Genomic DNA, 13,883 nt, shown 5'->3' on the forward strand with positions numbered 1-13,883 from the left:
TACACACAGGAATACACACTCAGAGCCTCCTGACTGGGCCCTGTTTACACACAGGAATACACACTCAGAGCCTCCTGACTGGGCCCGGTTTACACACAGGAATACACACTCAGAGCCTCCTGACTGGGCCCTGTTTACACACAGGAATACACACTCAGAGCCTCCTGACTGGGCCCGGTTTACACACAGGAATACACACTCAGAGCCTCCTGACTGGGCCCTGTTTACACACAGGAATACACACTCAGAGCCTCCTGACTGGGCCCTGTTTACACACAGGAATACACACTCAGAGCCTCCTGACTGGGCCCGGTTTACACACAGGAATACACACTCAGAGCCTCCTGACTGGGCCCGGTTTACACCTCCACACAGGAATACACACTCAGAGCCTCCTGACTGGGCCCTGTTTACACACAGGAATACACACTCAGAGCCTCCTGACTGGGCCCTGTTTACACACAGGAATACACACTCAGAGCCTCCTGACTGGGCCCGGTTTACACACAGGAATACACACTCAGAGCCTCCTGACTGGGCCCGGTTTACACCTCCACACAGGAATACACACTCAGAGCCTCCTGACTGGGCCCTGTTTACACACAGGAATACACACTCAGAGCCTCCTGACTGGGCCCTGTTTACACACAGGAATACACACTCAGAGCCTCCTGACTGGGCCCGGTTTACACACAGGAATACACACTCAGAGCCTCCTGACTGGGCCCGGTTTACACCTCCACACAGGAATACACACTCAGAGCCTCCTGACTGGGCCCTGTTTACACACAGGAATACACACTCAGAGCCTCCTGACTGGGCCCTGTTTACACACAGGAATACACACTCAGAGCCTCCTGACTGGGCCCTGTTTACACACAGGAATACACACTCAGAGCCTCCTGACTGGGCCCTGTTTACACCTCCACACAGGAATACACACTCAGAGCCTCCTGACTGGGCCCTGTTTACACACAGGAATACACACTCAGAGCCTCCTGACTGGGCCCTGTTTACACACAGGAATACACACTCAGAGCCTCCTGACTGGGCCCTGTTTACACCTCCACACAGGAATACACACTCAGAGCCTCCTGACTGGGCCCTGTTTACACACAGGAATACACACTCAGAGCCTATGATGCTTTTCTAAAAACTACACTTTGCGTGTTTTGATCACCTTGTTCTTTTTTTAAAACTAGGTTTGAGTTGTGGTATCCACTCAGATCAAAGGTGGGTTCATCTGCTCCGTTCCCGAAGTGTGGTCTCCTGAGATCCCAAGTTAGAGGGATCCCTCATGTACCATTTACCAGGTCGTCAGGAGTGTGGTCTCCTGAGATCCCAAGTTAGAGGGATCCCTCATGTACCATTTACCAGGTCGTCAGGAGTGTGGTCTCCTGAGATCCCAAGTTAGAGGGATCCCTCGTGTACCATTTACCAGGTCGTCAGGAGTGTAGTCTCAATGAAGAGTCACATCACACACCAAATGTGGTTAATTTCTTTAATATCAAATGAGAGAAACTTATCACACAGGTCAGAAGTGTTCTTAAACTAAATCTTTATTCACTTATTAATAAGGGAGCAGGTCAATACAACGCGCACATACAAAGTGAATCAATTGAGTCCTCTACGATAATGATGGCTGGTCGACAAATCACCCCCAGATGATTCGTTGAGAGCCACGAGACAAAAGTACAAAGGTCTTTTACAGCCAAGATACACCCCTTTCAACCATACATGACGAACAACAGATGTATAGAACGGGTCACAAGATTAATATTTGTATGAATGATAATTATAATTCTCAGCAGACTGTATCTGCTATAAAAACAGTACTCTTTGTGTAGAGACCAGGGTCTGGCCCTGGGGTCATCTCTCCCTGGTACCATATAGAACAGAAACATTAACTCAAGCTCTGGAATGTGGTCTCTTTAGGTTTTATCACCCAAAAGACATTTCAAATGTCCTGTCAGTGTGTTCTCCCAGAGGCCCATCCTCAGTAGAACACACAGACACAATAGTTATAAGAACCCTCTATTCTGTTGCATAAAACAACCATTTGATCCAATAAAAGTATTATAACATAATGTTGCAGTTTTGCTCTCAGTGTCCACTGAAAGTTGACTAGTAACAACAACTGGGACATAAGACACCCACCATGAGACCCACTAAATCTGCCCAAGAAGAGGCAAACAAAAGAAAAACCCACACCAAACTTAAAGACAGGAAGCAAACCAAAAAGGTGGAGCAACTAAAGGTGTTGACTCTCCACATCTATCAAGACAACTGGAGCACTGGGCCAGACACTCTTAAATAGAACCTGGACCAGCTCAGGTGAAACACCTTCCCACTAACGAGATGGACAAGCCAGCACAGGTGTAACACATACTGACTAACATAAATGGAAAAACCAAAGACTAACACCTTAAGAGAATGCTCACCACCAACAGAAATCAACTTCCATTTCACATTATAATCAACTACAATGCTTCACCTTCACCAATATAAACATGGCTGTGAATTAAAAACAATTTAAAAAACCTTGTCTTCCTAAAACTCACTAGCTTCTACATCTCCCGTCTTAATACTCACTAGCTTCTAGAACTCTCGAGCCCAAACAAAACTCATCTCCGATACGGAAAAACGTTGCAGTCAAAATAAATGGCAACGCACTGGATAAATGCAAAACACAAAACTTTTTGACTGCCCACCCTTGAGACAAACAGCAACCAAGTTGTTCTCACCACGGACATGTCTGATTTCAAGAGGAAACTCCTGCAATATCCGTAGTAACTTTCCACCTCACTGCAGAGCTTCTCTCTCTTTTCAGGGTTCACTCAATAGGCATGTTGTTGGATCTGGGCCCAGTCCCCAATGTCATGCTATAGTACATTTGGGTTGGCACATCTGAGAACTAACCTTGATATTCTAAAAGCAGGGCAACAATGTCAATATAATTGTACCCAAAAAATTGTCAGTTGGTTGCATAAATAATTATCATTACTAAATGTTTCATGAAATGTAAATATTAAATATTTGATTGCAGTCAAATTTTTAACATCTTTTCAATGACATTTTGCTTGGTGGGATAGCCCAATGTCAAAACACAGTTTTAACATGTCCAAATCAATAACCAATGTGCAGAAACAGTTTGGGATAAATTGAAAACCTAAACATAACATGTGCAATGTACACAAACATCTGCCACAATAATCATGTTACTTATTTCTTAAACAAGCTCCTTATAAACTGCACAAGCACCAGAAACACTGTTGTTTTGACAAGTAGCAATAAATCACTGATATCAATTAGGGGGGAAATCAGGTTGTTCGTGCTGTTGAAACTAACACAACAAAAAAAAAAACACATGGAAATGGGAGATATCTTTTACCTCACTGGTTAGAGGACAACCTGCAGAAGACAGTCAGCTACATTTTGGAGTGATGCATTTAAATTTAGGGGTCGCTAAACAAAGGAACGCAACACTTATTTGTCATCACTCATCGATAAGATGAGGTTGCACGTCCTGTTAAAACTAACAGCTCAAAAACCACACGGAATCTGGGAATAATGTGTACATCCCTGGTTAGAGGAAAATTTGTAGAAAACAGATTGCTACATTTTGGAGTGTTGCATTTTGATTCAAGTGGGTCACCAACGTGGTAAGTGTCACACAACTCTTTTTTTTGTTAGTCACTTTTTGTTAAAGATTTTGTGTCAAAAAAAGTTAGGGGGCAAACGTTTAGGCATCTACACTGTGACATTATTAAAATACTCCTACAACGTTAAAACATTGTACATTGTGACATTAATTCATTGATATCATGAAACAACTCCTTCATGTATTTTCTGATGTTTGATCAGAGATATTTTATCAGAGTATCTCTTGTCACATTGTTCACAGCTATAAGATTTCTCTCCTCTGTGTGTTCTCTGGTGCACTGTCAGATGGCCAGATTGACCAAAACTCTTCCCACATTGATCACAGCTGTAAGGTTTTTCTCCTGTGTGTGTTCTCTGGTGTATCTTCAGATGGCTAGATGTAGTAAAACTCTTCCCACATAGACCACAGCTAAATGGTTTCTCTCCTGTGTGTATTCTCCAGTGCACTGTCAGATCTCTAGATGTAGTAAAACTCTTCCCACATTGACCACAGCTAAACGGTTTCTCTCCTGTGTGTGTTCTCTGGTGTACAATCAGATGGCTATATCTGGTAAAACTCTTCCCACATTGGTCACAGCTAAAAGGTTTCTCTCCTGTGTGTGTTCTCTGGTGGAATATCAAATAGCCAGATCGAGCAAAACTCTTCCCACATAGATCACAGCTATAAGGTTTCTCTCCTGTGTGTATTCGCCAGTGCACTGTCAGATCGCTAGATGTAGTAAAACTCTTCCCACATAGACCACAGCTAAATGGTTTCTCTCCTGTGTGTATTCTCCAGTGCACTGTCAGAACGCTAGATGTAGTAAAACTCTTCCCACATTGACCACAGCTAAACGGTTTCTCTCCTGTGTGTGTTCTCTGGTGTACAATCAGATGGCTTGATGTAGTAAAACTCTTCCCACATTGATCACAGCTATAAGATGTCTCTCCTGTGTGTGTTCGCTGGTGTATTTGAAGTTTTGATGAAGATTTGTAACATTTCCCACAGTCAGAGCAGCAGTGAGTACTCTTCTCTGTGGGTCTCCACTGGTGTTTCTTGAGGTGTTCTGATGTGGAGAGACTCTTCTCTGCCTCGTCAGCATCATGAGGTTGTTGAGGCTCCCCAGAGGATCCACGATAGTCACTTCTCTCTCCTGTGTGAACAACAAGTCAGACAGATGGTTAAAGGCCCACAACAGCAGAAATAAACCGTAAAAGGTGATGCCAACAGCGTAGCCATGATGTTGTACAACAATTGACGTCTGCCCTTGGTTCACTCCAGACCTGACTGCCCTTGACCAGCACAAAAACACCCTGTGGTGTACTGCACTAGCATCGAATATTCCCCGCGATATGAAACTTTCAGGGAAGTCAGAAACCAATACACACGGTCAGTTTGAAAAAGCTAGCCTTTGCTTTCCTAACAGAAATATGCATCCTGCAGCACTAATTCCAAAAAGTTTTGGGACACTGTAAAGTCCATGGAAAATAAGAGTATCTCCTCCCAGCTGCCAACTGCACTGAGGCTCGGAAACACTGTCACCACTGATAAATCCACAACAATAGAGAATTTCAATAAGCATTTTTCTACGGCTGGCCATGCTTTCCACCTGGCTACCCCAACCCCGGCTAACAGCTCTGCACACCACGCAGCAACTTGCCCAAGCTACCCCCGCTTCTCCTTCACCCAAATCCAGACAGCTGATGTTCTGAAAGAGCGGCAAAATCTGGATGCCTAAAAATCAGCTGGGCTAGACAATCTGGACCCTCTCTTCCTAAAATGATCTGCCGCCATTGTTGCAACCCCTATTACTGGTCTGTTCAACCTCTCTTTCGTATCGTCTGAGATTCCTAAAGATCGGAAAGCTGCCGCGGTCATCCCCCTCTTCAAAGGGGGTGACACTCTAGACCCAAACTGTTGTAGACCTATATCCATCCTGCCCTGCCTTTCTAAAGTCTTCGAAAGCTAGGTGAACAAACAGATCACCGACCATTTCGAATCCCACCGTACCTTCTCTGCTATGCAAGCTGGTTTCCGAGCTGGTCACGGGTGCACCTCAGCCATGCTCAACGTCCTAAACGATATCAAAACCGCCATCGATAAAAGACAGTAGTGTGCAGCCGTCTTCATCAACCTGTCCAAGTCTTTCGACTCTGTCAATCACCGTATTCTTATCGGCAGACTCAACAGCCTTGGTTTTTCAAATGACTGCCTCGCCTGGTTCACCAACTACTTCTCAGATGGAGTTCAGTGTGTCAAATCGGAGGGCCTGTTGTCCGGACCTCTGGCAGTCTCTATGGGGCCACAGGGTTCAATTCTCAGGCTGACTCTCTTTATATATCAATGATGTAACTCTTGCTGTGGGTGTTTCTCTGATCCACCTCTACGCAGACGACACCATTCTGTATACATTTGGCCCTTCTTTGGACACTGTGTTAACAAAACTCCATACGAGCTTCAACGCCATACAACACTCCTTCCGTGGCCTCCAACTGCTCTTATATGCTAGTAAAACTAAATGCATGCTCTTCAACCGATCGCTGCCCGCATCCGCCCGCCCGACAAGCATCACTACTCTGGACTAGAGGTCGACCGATTATGATTTTTCAATGCCGATACAGATACCGATTATTGGAGGATAAAAAAAGCCGATACCGATTAATCAGACGATTTATTTAAAAAAAATGTTTTTAAATGTTTTTAAATATATATATATATATATATCATACACACACACACATTTTTGTAATAATGACAATTGCAACAATACTGAATGAACAATGAACACTTTTATTTTAACTTAAAATAATACATAAATACACACACACGCACACAGCTCTGAAGTGACAATAATACTGAAGAGTCTGCTTAGGAGACAAATACTCTCAACTGTTTGAATAAAAATAGAGTTTAAGTTACCTGTGATGAATGTTGAAAACAAAAACTTTAATTTCTATATGCAGGAAATCCTATTTTAATAATGGGCATGGTAAGAATTGACAACCAAAGTGCGAGTCATAATTCCCATGACACCTAGCAAAAAGCGGTTCCTTCATTTATTGCATAGGATATTTTTAGATTCACTTAAAATAAGGTCTGTGTTTCGTGTAGGCTTACATCACCGTGCCAATTTTATAACTGTGTAGATATCCATAGGACAAGGTAACTCTGATCAATATTGGCTAAATATAAGCGAAGATAAAAAAAATTGTAGAGTGGATTTATGAAAATATGTTGACAAACGTTACCTTATCCTAGTGAGATTTACACGGGTATCAAAACGTCGAGGCGGTTTAAGCCTGCACGAAACACAGACCTTATTTGAAGTAGATCAAGACATTCTCTATGGAAGACATGAACGGTAAAATAACGAAGGAACCCCTTTCAAATTCAGCCGCAAGTTATTACAGGAATTATAACGCGTCGACTATTTCTCTCTAAACCATATACCTTTGACTAATCCGGAAACTATCACCTCGAAAACAAAACGTTTATTCCGTTCCGTATGTTATCTAACGGTTGGCATCTATGAGTCTAAATATTCCTGTTACATTGCACAACCTTCAATGTTGTCATAATTACGTAAAATTCTGGCAAATTAGTTCGCAAAGAGCCAGGCGGCCCAAACTGTTGCATATACCCTGACTCTGCATGCAATGAACGCAAGAGAAATGACACAATTTCACCTGGTTAATATTGCCTGCTAACCTGGATTTCTATTAGCTAAATATGCAGGTTTAAAAATATATACTTGTGTATTGATTTTAAGAAAGGCATTGATGTTTATGGTTAAGTACACATTGGAGCAATGACAGTCATTGATTGATTGTTTTTTATAAGATAAGTTTAATGCTAGCTAGCAACTTAGCTTACTGCACTCGCCAACAGGCAGGCTCCTCGTGGAGTGCAATGTAATCAGGTGTTAGAGCATTGGACTAGTTAACTGTAAGGTTGCAAGATTGGATCCCCCGAGCTGACAAGGTTAAAAATCTGTCGTTCTGCCCCGTTCCTAGGCCGTCATTGAAAATAAGAATGTGTTCTTAACTGACTTGCCTAGTTAAATAAAGATTAAATAAAGGTGTAAAAAAATGAAAAATAAAATACATCGGCAAATCGGCGCCCAAAAATACCGATTTCCGATTGTTATGAAAACTTGAAATCGGCCCCGATTAATCGGCAATTCCGGATTAATCGGTCGACCTCTACTCTGGACGGTTCTGACTTAGAATATGTGGACAACTATAAATACCTAGGTGTCTGGTTAGACTGCAAACTCTCCTTCCAGACTCACATTAAGCATCTCCAATCCAAAGTTAAATCTAGAATCGGCTTCCTATTTCCTATAGCCTCCTTCACGCTGCCAAACATGGCCTCGTAAAACTGACTATCCTACCGATCCTTGACGTCGGTTATGTCATTTACAAAAGGTGATTCTACAAAGTATTGAAAAGTATTATTGGTGTGAATACAAGAACAATAACATAGGCCTACTGTAGGACCCATAACTTCACCTAACAGCATACACCTACTGTAGGACCCATAACTTCACCTAACAACAACATAGACCTACTGTAGGACCCATAACTTCACCTAACAACAACATAGACCTACTGTAGGACCCATAACTTCACCTAACAACATAGACCTACTGTAGGACCCATAACTTCACCTAACAACAACATAGACCTACTGTAGGACCCATAACTTCACCTAACAACATACACCTACTGTAGGACCCATAACTTCACCTAACAACAACATAGACCTACTGTAGGACCCCTAACTTCACCTAACAGCATACACCTACTGTAGGACCCATAACTTCACCTAACAACAACATAGACCTACTGTAGGACACATAACTTCACCTAACAATAACATAGACCTACTGTAGGACCCATAACTTCACCTAACAACAACATAGACCTATGACTATGAATAATTTAATATTTACAGGTGAAACATGGAAACTAAAATGTCTTTTTCATGACATTTCATAACCTGATCACCAGATAATTTTGTGAATAATCCCACTAGGCTACTCTGTAATGTTATGTCATTCTAAATGTCCTGAATAACGGAAAATAGCTCAGACTAACGTGACCCTACTGTAAATCAAGCAGACAATAACACAATATAAACATCAATTTGTTAGGGATATGGATCCAACGTGGAGCACGGCATAACTGTCTTTACCAGAGTAATGAATGAAGAAGCACTTTGGTTGTTGTTGCATGTCGTGATGTTTGTCATGTGACTGTCGTTCAGAAAATGATTTCCTGGATCAGCTGATGATAGTTGAACATGTGACTGTTACTAAATTGCTACAGTATTAAGAATTATGTGTAATTATTGACCCAGTTATATGCATATCATATAATTTGGGCACGCTTTTCATCCAAAATTCCAAATCCTGCCCCCTACCCTAGAGAAGTTAAGCTCGAGACCTTGGGTCTCGACCCCGCCCTGTGCAACTGGGTCCTGGACTTTCTGACCGGCTGCCCCCAGGTGGCGAAGGTAGGAAACAACATCTCCACCCCGCTGATCCTCAACACTGGGGCCCCACAAGGGTGCGTTCTGAGCCCTCTCCTGTACTCCCTGTTCACCCACAACTGTGTGGCCATGCACGCATCCAACTCAATCATCAAGTTGGCAGACAACGCTACAGTGGTCGGCTTGATTACCAACAACGACGAGACGACCTACAGGGAGGAGGTGAGGGCCCTCGGAGTGTGGTGTCAGGAAAATAACCTCTCACTCAACATCAACAAAACAAAGGAGATGATCGTGGACTTCAGGAAACTGCAGAGGGAGCACCCCCCATCCACATTGACGGGTCAGTAGTGGAGAAGGTGGAACGTTTTTAGTTCCTCGGCGTACACATCACAGACAAACTGAAATGGTCCACCCACGCATCCTGTCGGGCTATATCATCCGCCTGGTATGGCAACTGCACCGCCCACAACCGCAAGACCCTCCAGAGGGTGGTCCGGTCTGCACAAGGCATCACCGGGGCAAACTACCTGCCCTCCAGGACACCTACACCACTCGATGTCACAGGAAGGCCAAAAAGATCATCAAGGACAACAACCACCCGAGCCACTGCCTGTTCACACCGCTATCATCCAGAAGGCGAGGTCAGTACAGTTGCATCAAAGCTGGGACCGAGAGACTGAAAAACAGCTTCTATCTCAAGGCCATCAGACTGTTAACCTGCCATCACTAACATTGAGAGGCTGCAGCCAACATACAGACTCAATCTCTGGCCACTTTAATAAATGGACTTAATAAAAGGTATCACTAGTCACTTTAAATAACGCAACTTTAATAATGTTCACATATCCTACATTACTCTCATATGTATATACAGTATGTGTATATACTCATATGTATATACAGTATTCTATACCATCTACTGCATCTGCCTATGACGCACGGCCATCGCTCATCCATGTATTTATATGTACATATTCTTATTCATCCCTTACATTTGTGTGTATAAGGTAGTTGTTGTGAATTTGTTATATTACTTGTTAGATTTTACTGCATTGTCGGAACTAGAAGCACAAGCATTTCGCTACAGTCACATTAACATCTGCTAACCATGTGTATGTGACCATTAACATCTGCTAATCATGTGTATATGACCATTAACATCTGCTAACCATGTGTATGTGACCAGTAACATCCGCTAACCATGTGTATGTGACCAGTAACATCCGCTAACCATGTGTATGTGACCAATAACATTTGATTTGATTTGCCCTGAACCCGCAAGATGTGTCAGTTTTGTCAATTTATTAATTGTCTTTTGCTTGAAACCCTCCTGTCAATGTTGAGTAAGGACGCACACCTGATTACGCATACAGAAGTAGGACTAGTCTACCTGGTTACACATATAGAAGTAGGACTAGTCTACCTGGTTACACATATAGAAGTAGGACTAGTCTACCTGGTTACACATATAGAAGTAGGACTAGTCTACCTGGTTACACACATAGAAGTAGGACTAGTCTACCTGGTTACACATATAGAAGTAGGACTAGTCTACCTGGTTACACATATAGAAGTAGGACTAGTCTACCTGGTTACACATATAGAAGTAGGACTAGTCTACCTGGTTACACATATAGAAGTAGGACTAGTCTACCTGGTTACACACATATAGAAGTAGGACTAGTCTACCTGGTTACACATATAGAAGTAGGACTAGTCTACCTGGTTACACATATAGAGGTAGGACTAGTCTACCTGGTTACACATATAGAAGTAGGACTAGTCTACCTGGTTACACATATAGAAGTAGGACTAGTCTACCTGGTTACACATATAGAAGTAGGACTAGTCTACCTGGTTACACATATAGAAGTAGGACTAGTCTACCTGGTTACACACATATAGAAGTAGGACTAGTCTACCTGGTTACACATATAGAAGTAGGACTAGTCTACCTGGTTACACACATATAGAAGTAGGACTAGTCTACCTGGTTACACATATAGAAGTAGGACTAGTCTACCTGGTTACACATATAGAAGTAGGACTAGTCTACCTGGTTACACACATAAAGGTAGGACTAGTCTACCTGGTTACACATATAGAAGTAGGACTAGTCTACCTGGCCTGCACACAAATGTAGATCTATAAATGTGCCCAAAGCACATTTTTTCTCTCACCTCAAACAGCAAGTAAACAAAGTCTAATCCAAATCAATTGCAAATGAGAATAACTCCTCAAAGTATTTGAAAAATATTTCCAGCTCTCGCCCTTTCAATAACCACTCGGCACAAAAGGGAAAAACGTAATGCGCTGATCCAGTGGAAATGTCAAAACACCTGATTACTTCTTATCCCTTTCACAAATAGCCTACAGCTGTGTCGGTCGAGAACTCACAGGCACGGGAAACTGAGGGCCCAGAATATTTTATACAATGTTTCAAGTTCGTTATGGACAGGCCATGTGATTTTTGGACAGTTATTTGCAATGTTTTTATTTGTTGGCTTTATGTAGGCTATTTTTTACATAGTTGGCAATGGCAATAAAAGTTACTTTTAGATTTGTATAATTTTCATTTAGATAGAATGTAGATTAATCACAGAAAATGATTTTGAGATACTATTATAAATTAAATGAAACTGTTCCAGTAAAATGAACATATGAAAATCATAACTGGCACCAGATCAGTAGAAATGGTAAGATACATTTGCACTCCAAATGTAGGTTGCCGACTGCTTGTGTAGCCGATTACCAGCAACGTCAGAATGTATGAAGGCCAGCAGGAGGAGGTGGATCGGAAAGAGTTTGTTTCTTCTTCTGGTTGGGCTATATTGATGTAATGGCATGAAAATAAATGCTGAATATTATACAATGACTTATCAACAGCTCTAACAATTTCCTGTGGGGGTCAAATTGGTAATTCTAGAATATATATATTCTAATTCTACACTGGTAATTCTAGAATATACTATATAGCCTAGAAACCTGGTTAAACTATCATTATGACATCATGGATGAATTCTAGAATATACTATATAGCCTAGAAACCTGGTTAAACTATCATTATGACATCATGGATGAATTCTAGAATATACTATATATCCTAGAAACCTGGTTAAACTATCATTATGACATCATGGATGAATTCTAGAATATACTATATATCCTAGAAACCTGGTTAAACTATCATTATGACATCATGCATGGCCAGTCCTTGTATTCATAGTGTAGTGAATTCAGGGGGTAGCCCTGAGCTGAACTCAAACCTGGGTCCAGCGACTGTCAAGCCAACACCTTATAACTGTTACATCAAGATGTCTGAACTTCTTGACGAGGTCCCTAGGTTTTGGGTTAAGGTTGATACAATAGCTTTCTCTATGAATTTGAGAGTGGTTACATTTCTCCAGCCCCCATCCCTCAGCTGTTTACCAAACCAAGTCTCTTGGCAGCCATTTTGTTGCTGTTTAAATACTAGGTTGTCCCTTTAAAAAAGCCACACATCAATCAACCAACCTGCAGTTGAAACAATAACAAAGCTGTAATTCCACCACTGTTTTGGTAATAAGATGATGATGGGCCTGGAGACATTTAACTACTCTCAAATTCATAGACAGACCTATGGATGCAAGGACTGACCACCCATGATATCAACATTATAGTTTTAACCATGTTGAGGCTGTTGATTTACATTGTTTCTAAACATTGGAGTAAAAAAAGCTTATTTGGGGTTCTGATGGGGTACAACAGTTGAACTAAGCTCATGAGGCATGTGTTATATTCTCCAAGAATCAATGGCTATAAATAAATCATTTAAAAGTCAAAATATGGATGTAGCAATTGCAGATTTCCCCTTTAACACCAAACATCAGTTCAACAACTGCAGAGTTTGTACCTCTGTATTTAAGACAGTACTTACCAGTGGTAATCACGGCCCGGTTTCTCAAAACCATCTTATGGCTAAGTTCATCTTTAGAACCACTGGATGCCTTAAATTGCGTTTGGGAAATCGGGCCCAGATATCCAGTTTCTTCCTCCTCTTCTTCCGATGAGACCGTATTCTCCCATCCTCCGCTTTCACTTCAAAAACTGAATCCTCCTCATCTTTTACTGTAACACCCTCCTCCTCTTTCACTCTGAACGCCTCTTCTTTCACTGTAACGTCTTCCTCTTCTTTCACTGAAACGTCTTTCTCTTCTTCTTTCAGGGTAACAACCTCACCCTCTACTTGTTTATGTATTGTAACATCCTTCTCTTCCTCCTCCTCTTTGATGAGAGCTTCTTTCTCCGTCCAACAGACCGTCTCTTCTTCATCAGGAAGAGAGTAATTTAGTGAACTCATGGTCGGAGATGTTAGCTAGCTAGGCTAATGCTAACTTAACCAGCCCGCCAGCTGAATAATAACAACAACACCGTAAATATGAAATGAAATAGGATAACTAACTAACTAGACGACAGACAAGGGTTTAAAATACAGTGGCTAATATACACTAAAGCGTCTAAAGAGCTTTATGGGTTCGGCTATTTTGGCTAGCAAGCTACCGAGGTGGCTGACTAATTGTTGCTGCTGTTGAAAGACACGTTCCGTCCACTAGATTATACGTCACACTAACAGCATTGCGTTCCGTCCACTAGATTATACGTCACACTAACAGCATTGCATTAAAATCGCACACCGCCATCTGTTGACTGGAGTGGGTAACACTCAGTCTGAACCTCTGACTGCGATGGCGATGTGCGACAATGA

General features: G+C 42.0%; 2 protein-coding genes across 3 annotated transcripts in view; one reads left to right on the forward strand and one right to left on the reverse strand.

Moving 5' to 3' along the window:
- LOC139548169 (zinc finger protein 135-like) overlaps nucleotides 1–13,883 on the forward strand; it is a 263,034-nt gene that overhangs the window by 116,680 nt on the left and 132,471 nt on the right. The gene's annotated exons all lie outside the window — the stretch shown is intronic.
- On the reverse strand, nucleotides 1,502–13,478 carry LOC139552482 (zinc finger protein 180-like). Its single transcript, XM_071364269.1, has 2 exons — nucleotides 13,358–13,478; nucleotides 1,502–4,799 (listed from the first exon to the last, which is right to left on the reverse strand). Exons 1-2 carry the CDS (start codon nucleotides 13,476–13,478, stop codon nucleotides 3,823–3,825), a joined length of 1,098 nt encoding a protein of 365 aa, XP_071220370.1. The 3' UTR covers nucleotides 1,502–3,822.

The sequence above is a fragment of the Salvelinus alpinus genome, chromosome 2, assembly GCF_045679555.1.
Source record: "Salvelinus alpinus chromosome 2, SLU_Salpinus.1, whole genome shotgun sequence".
In the NCBI taxonomy this organism is placed as follows: domain Eukaryota; kingdom Metazoa; phylum Chordata; class Actinopteri; order Salmoniformes; family Salmonidae; genus Salvelinus; species Salvelinus alpinus.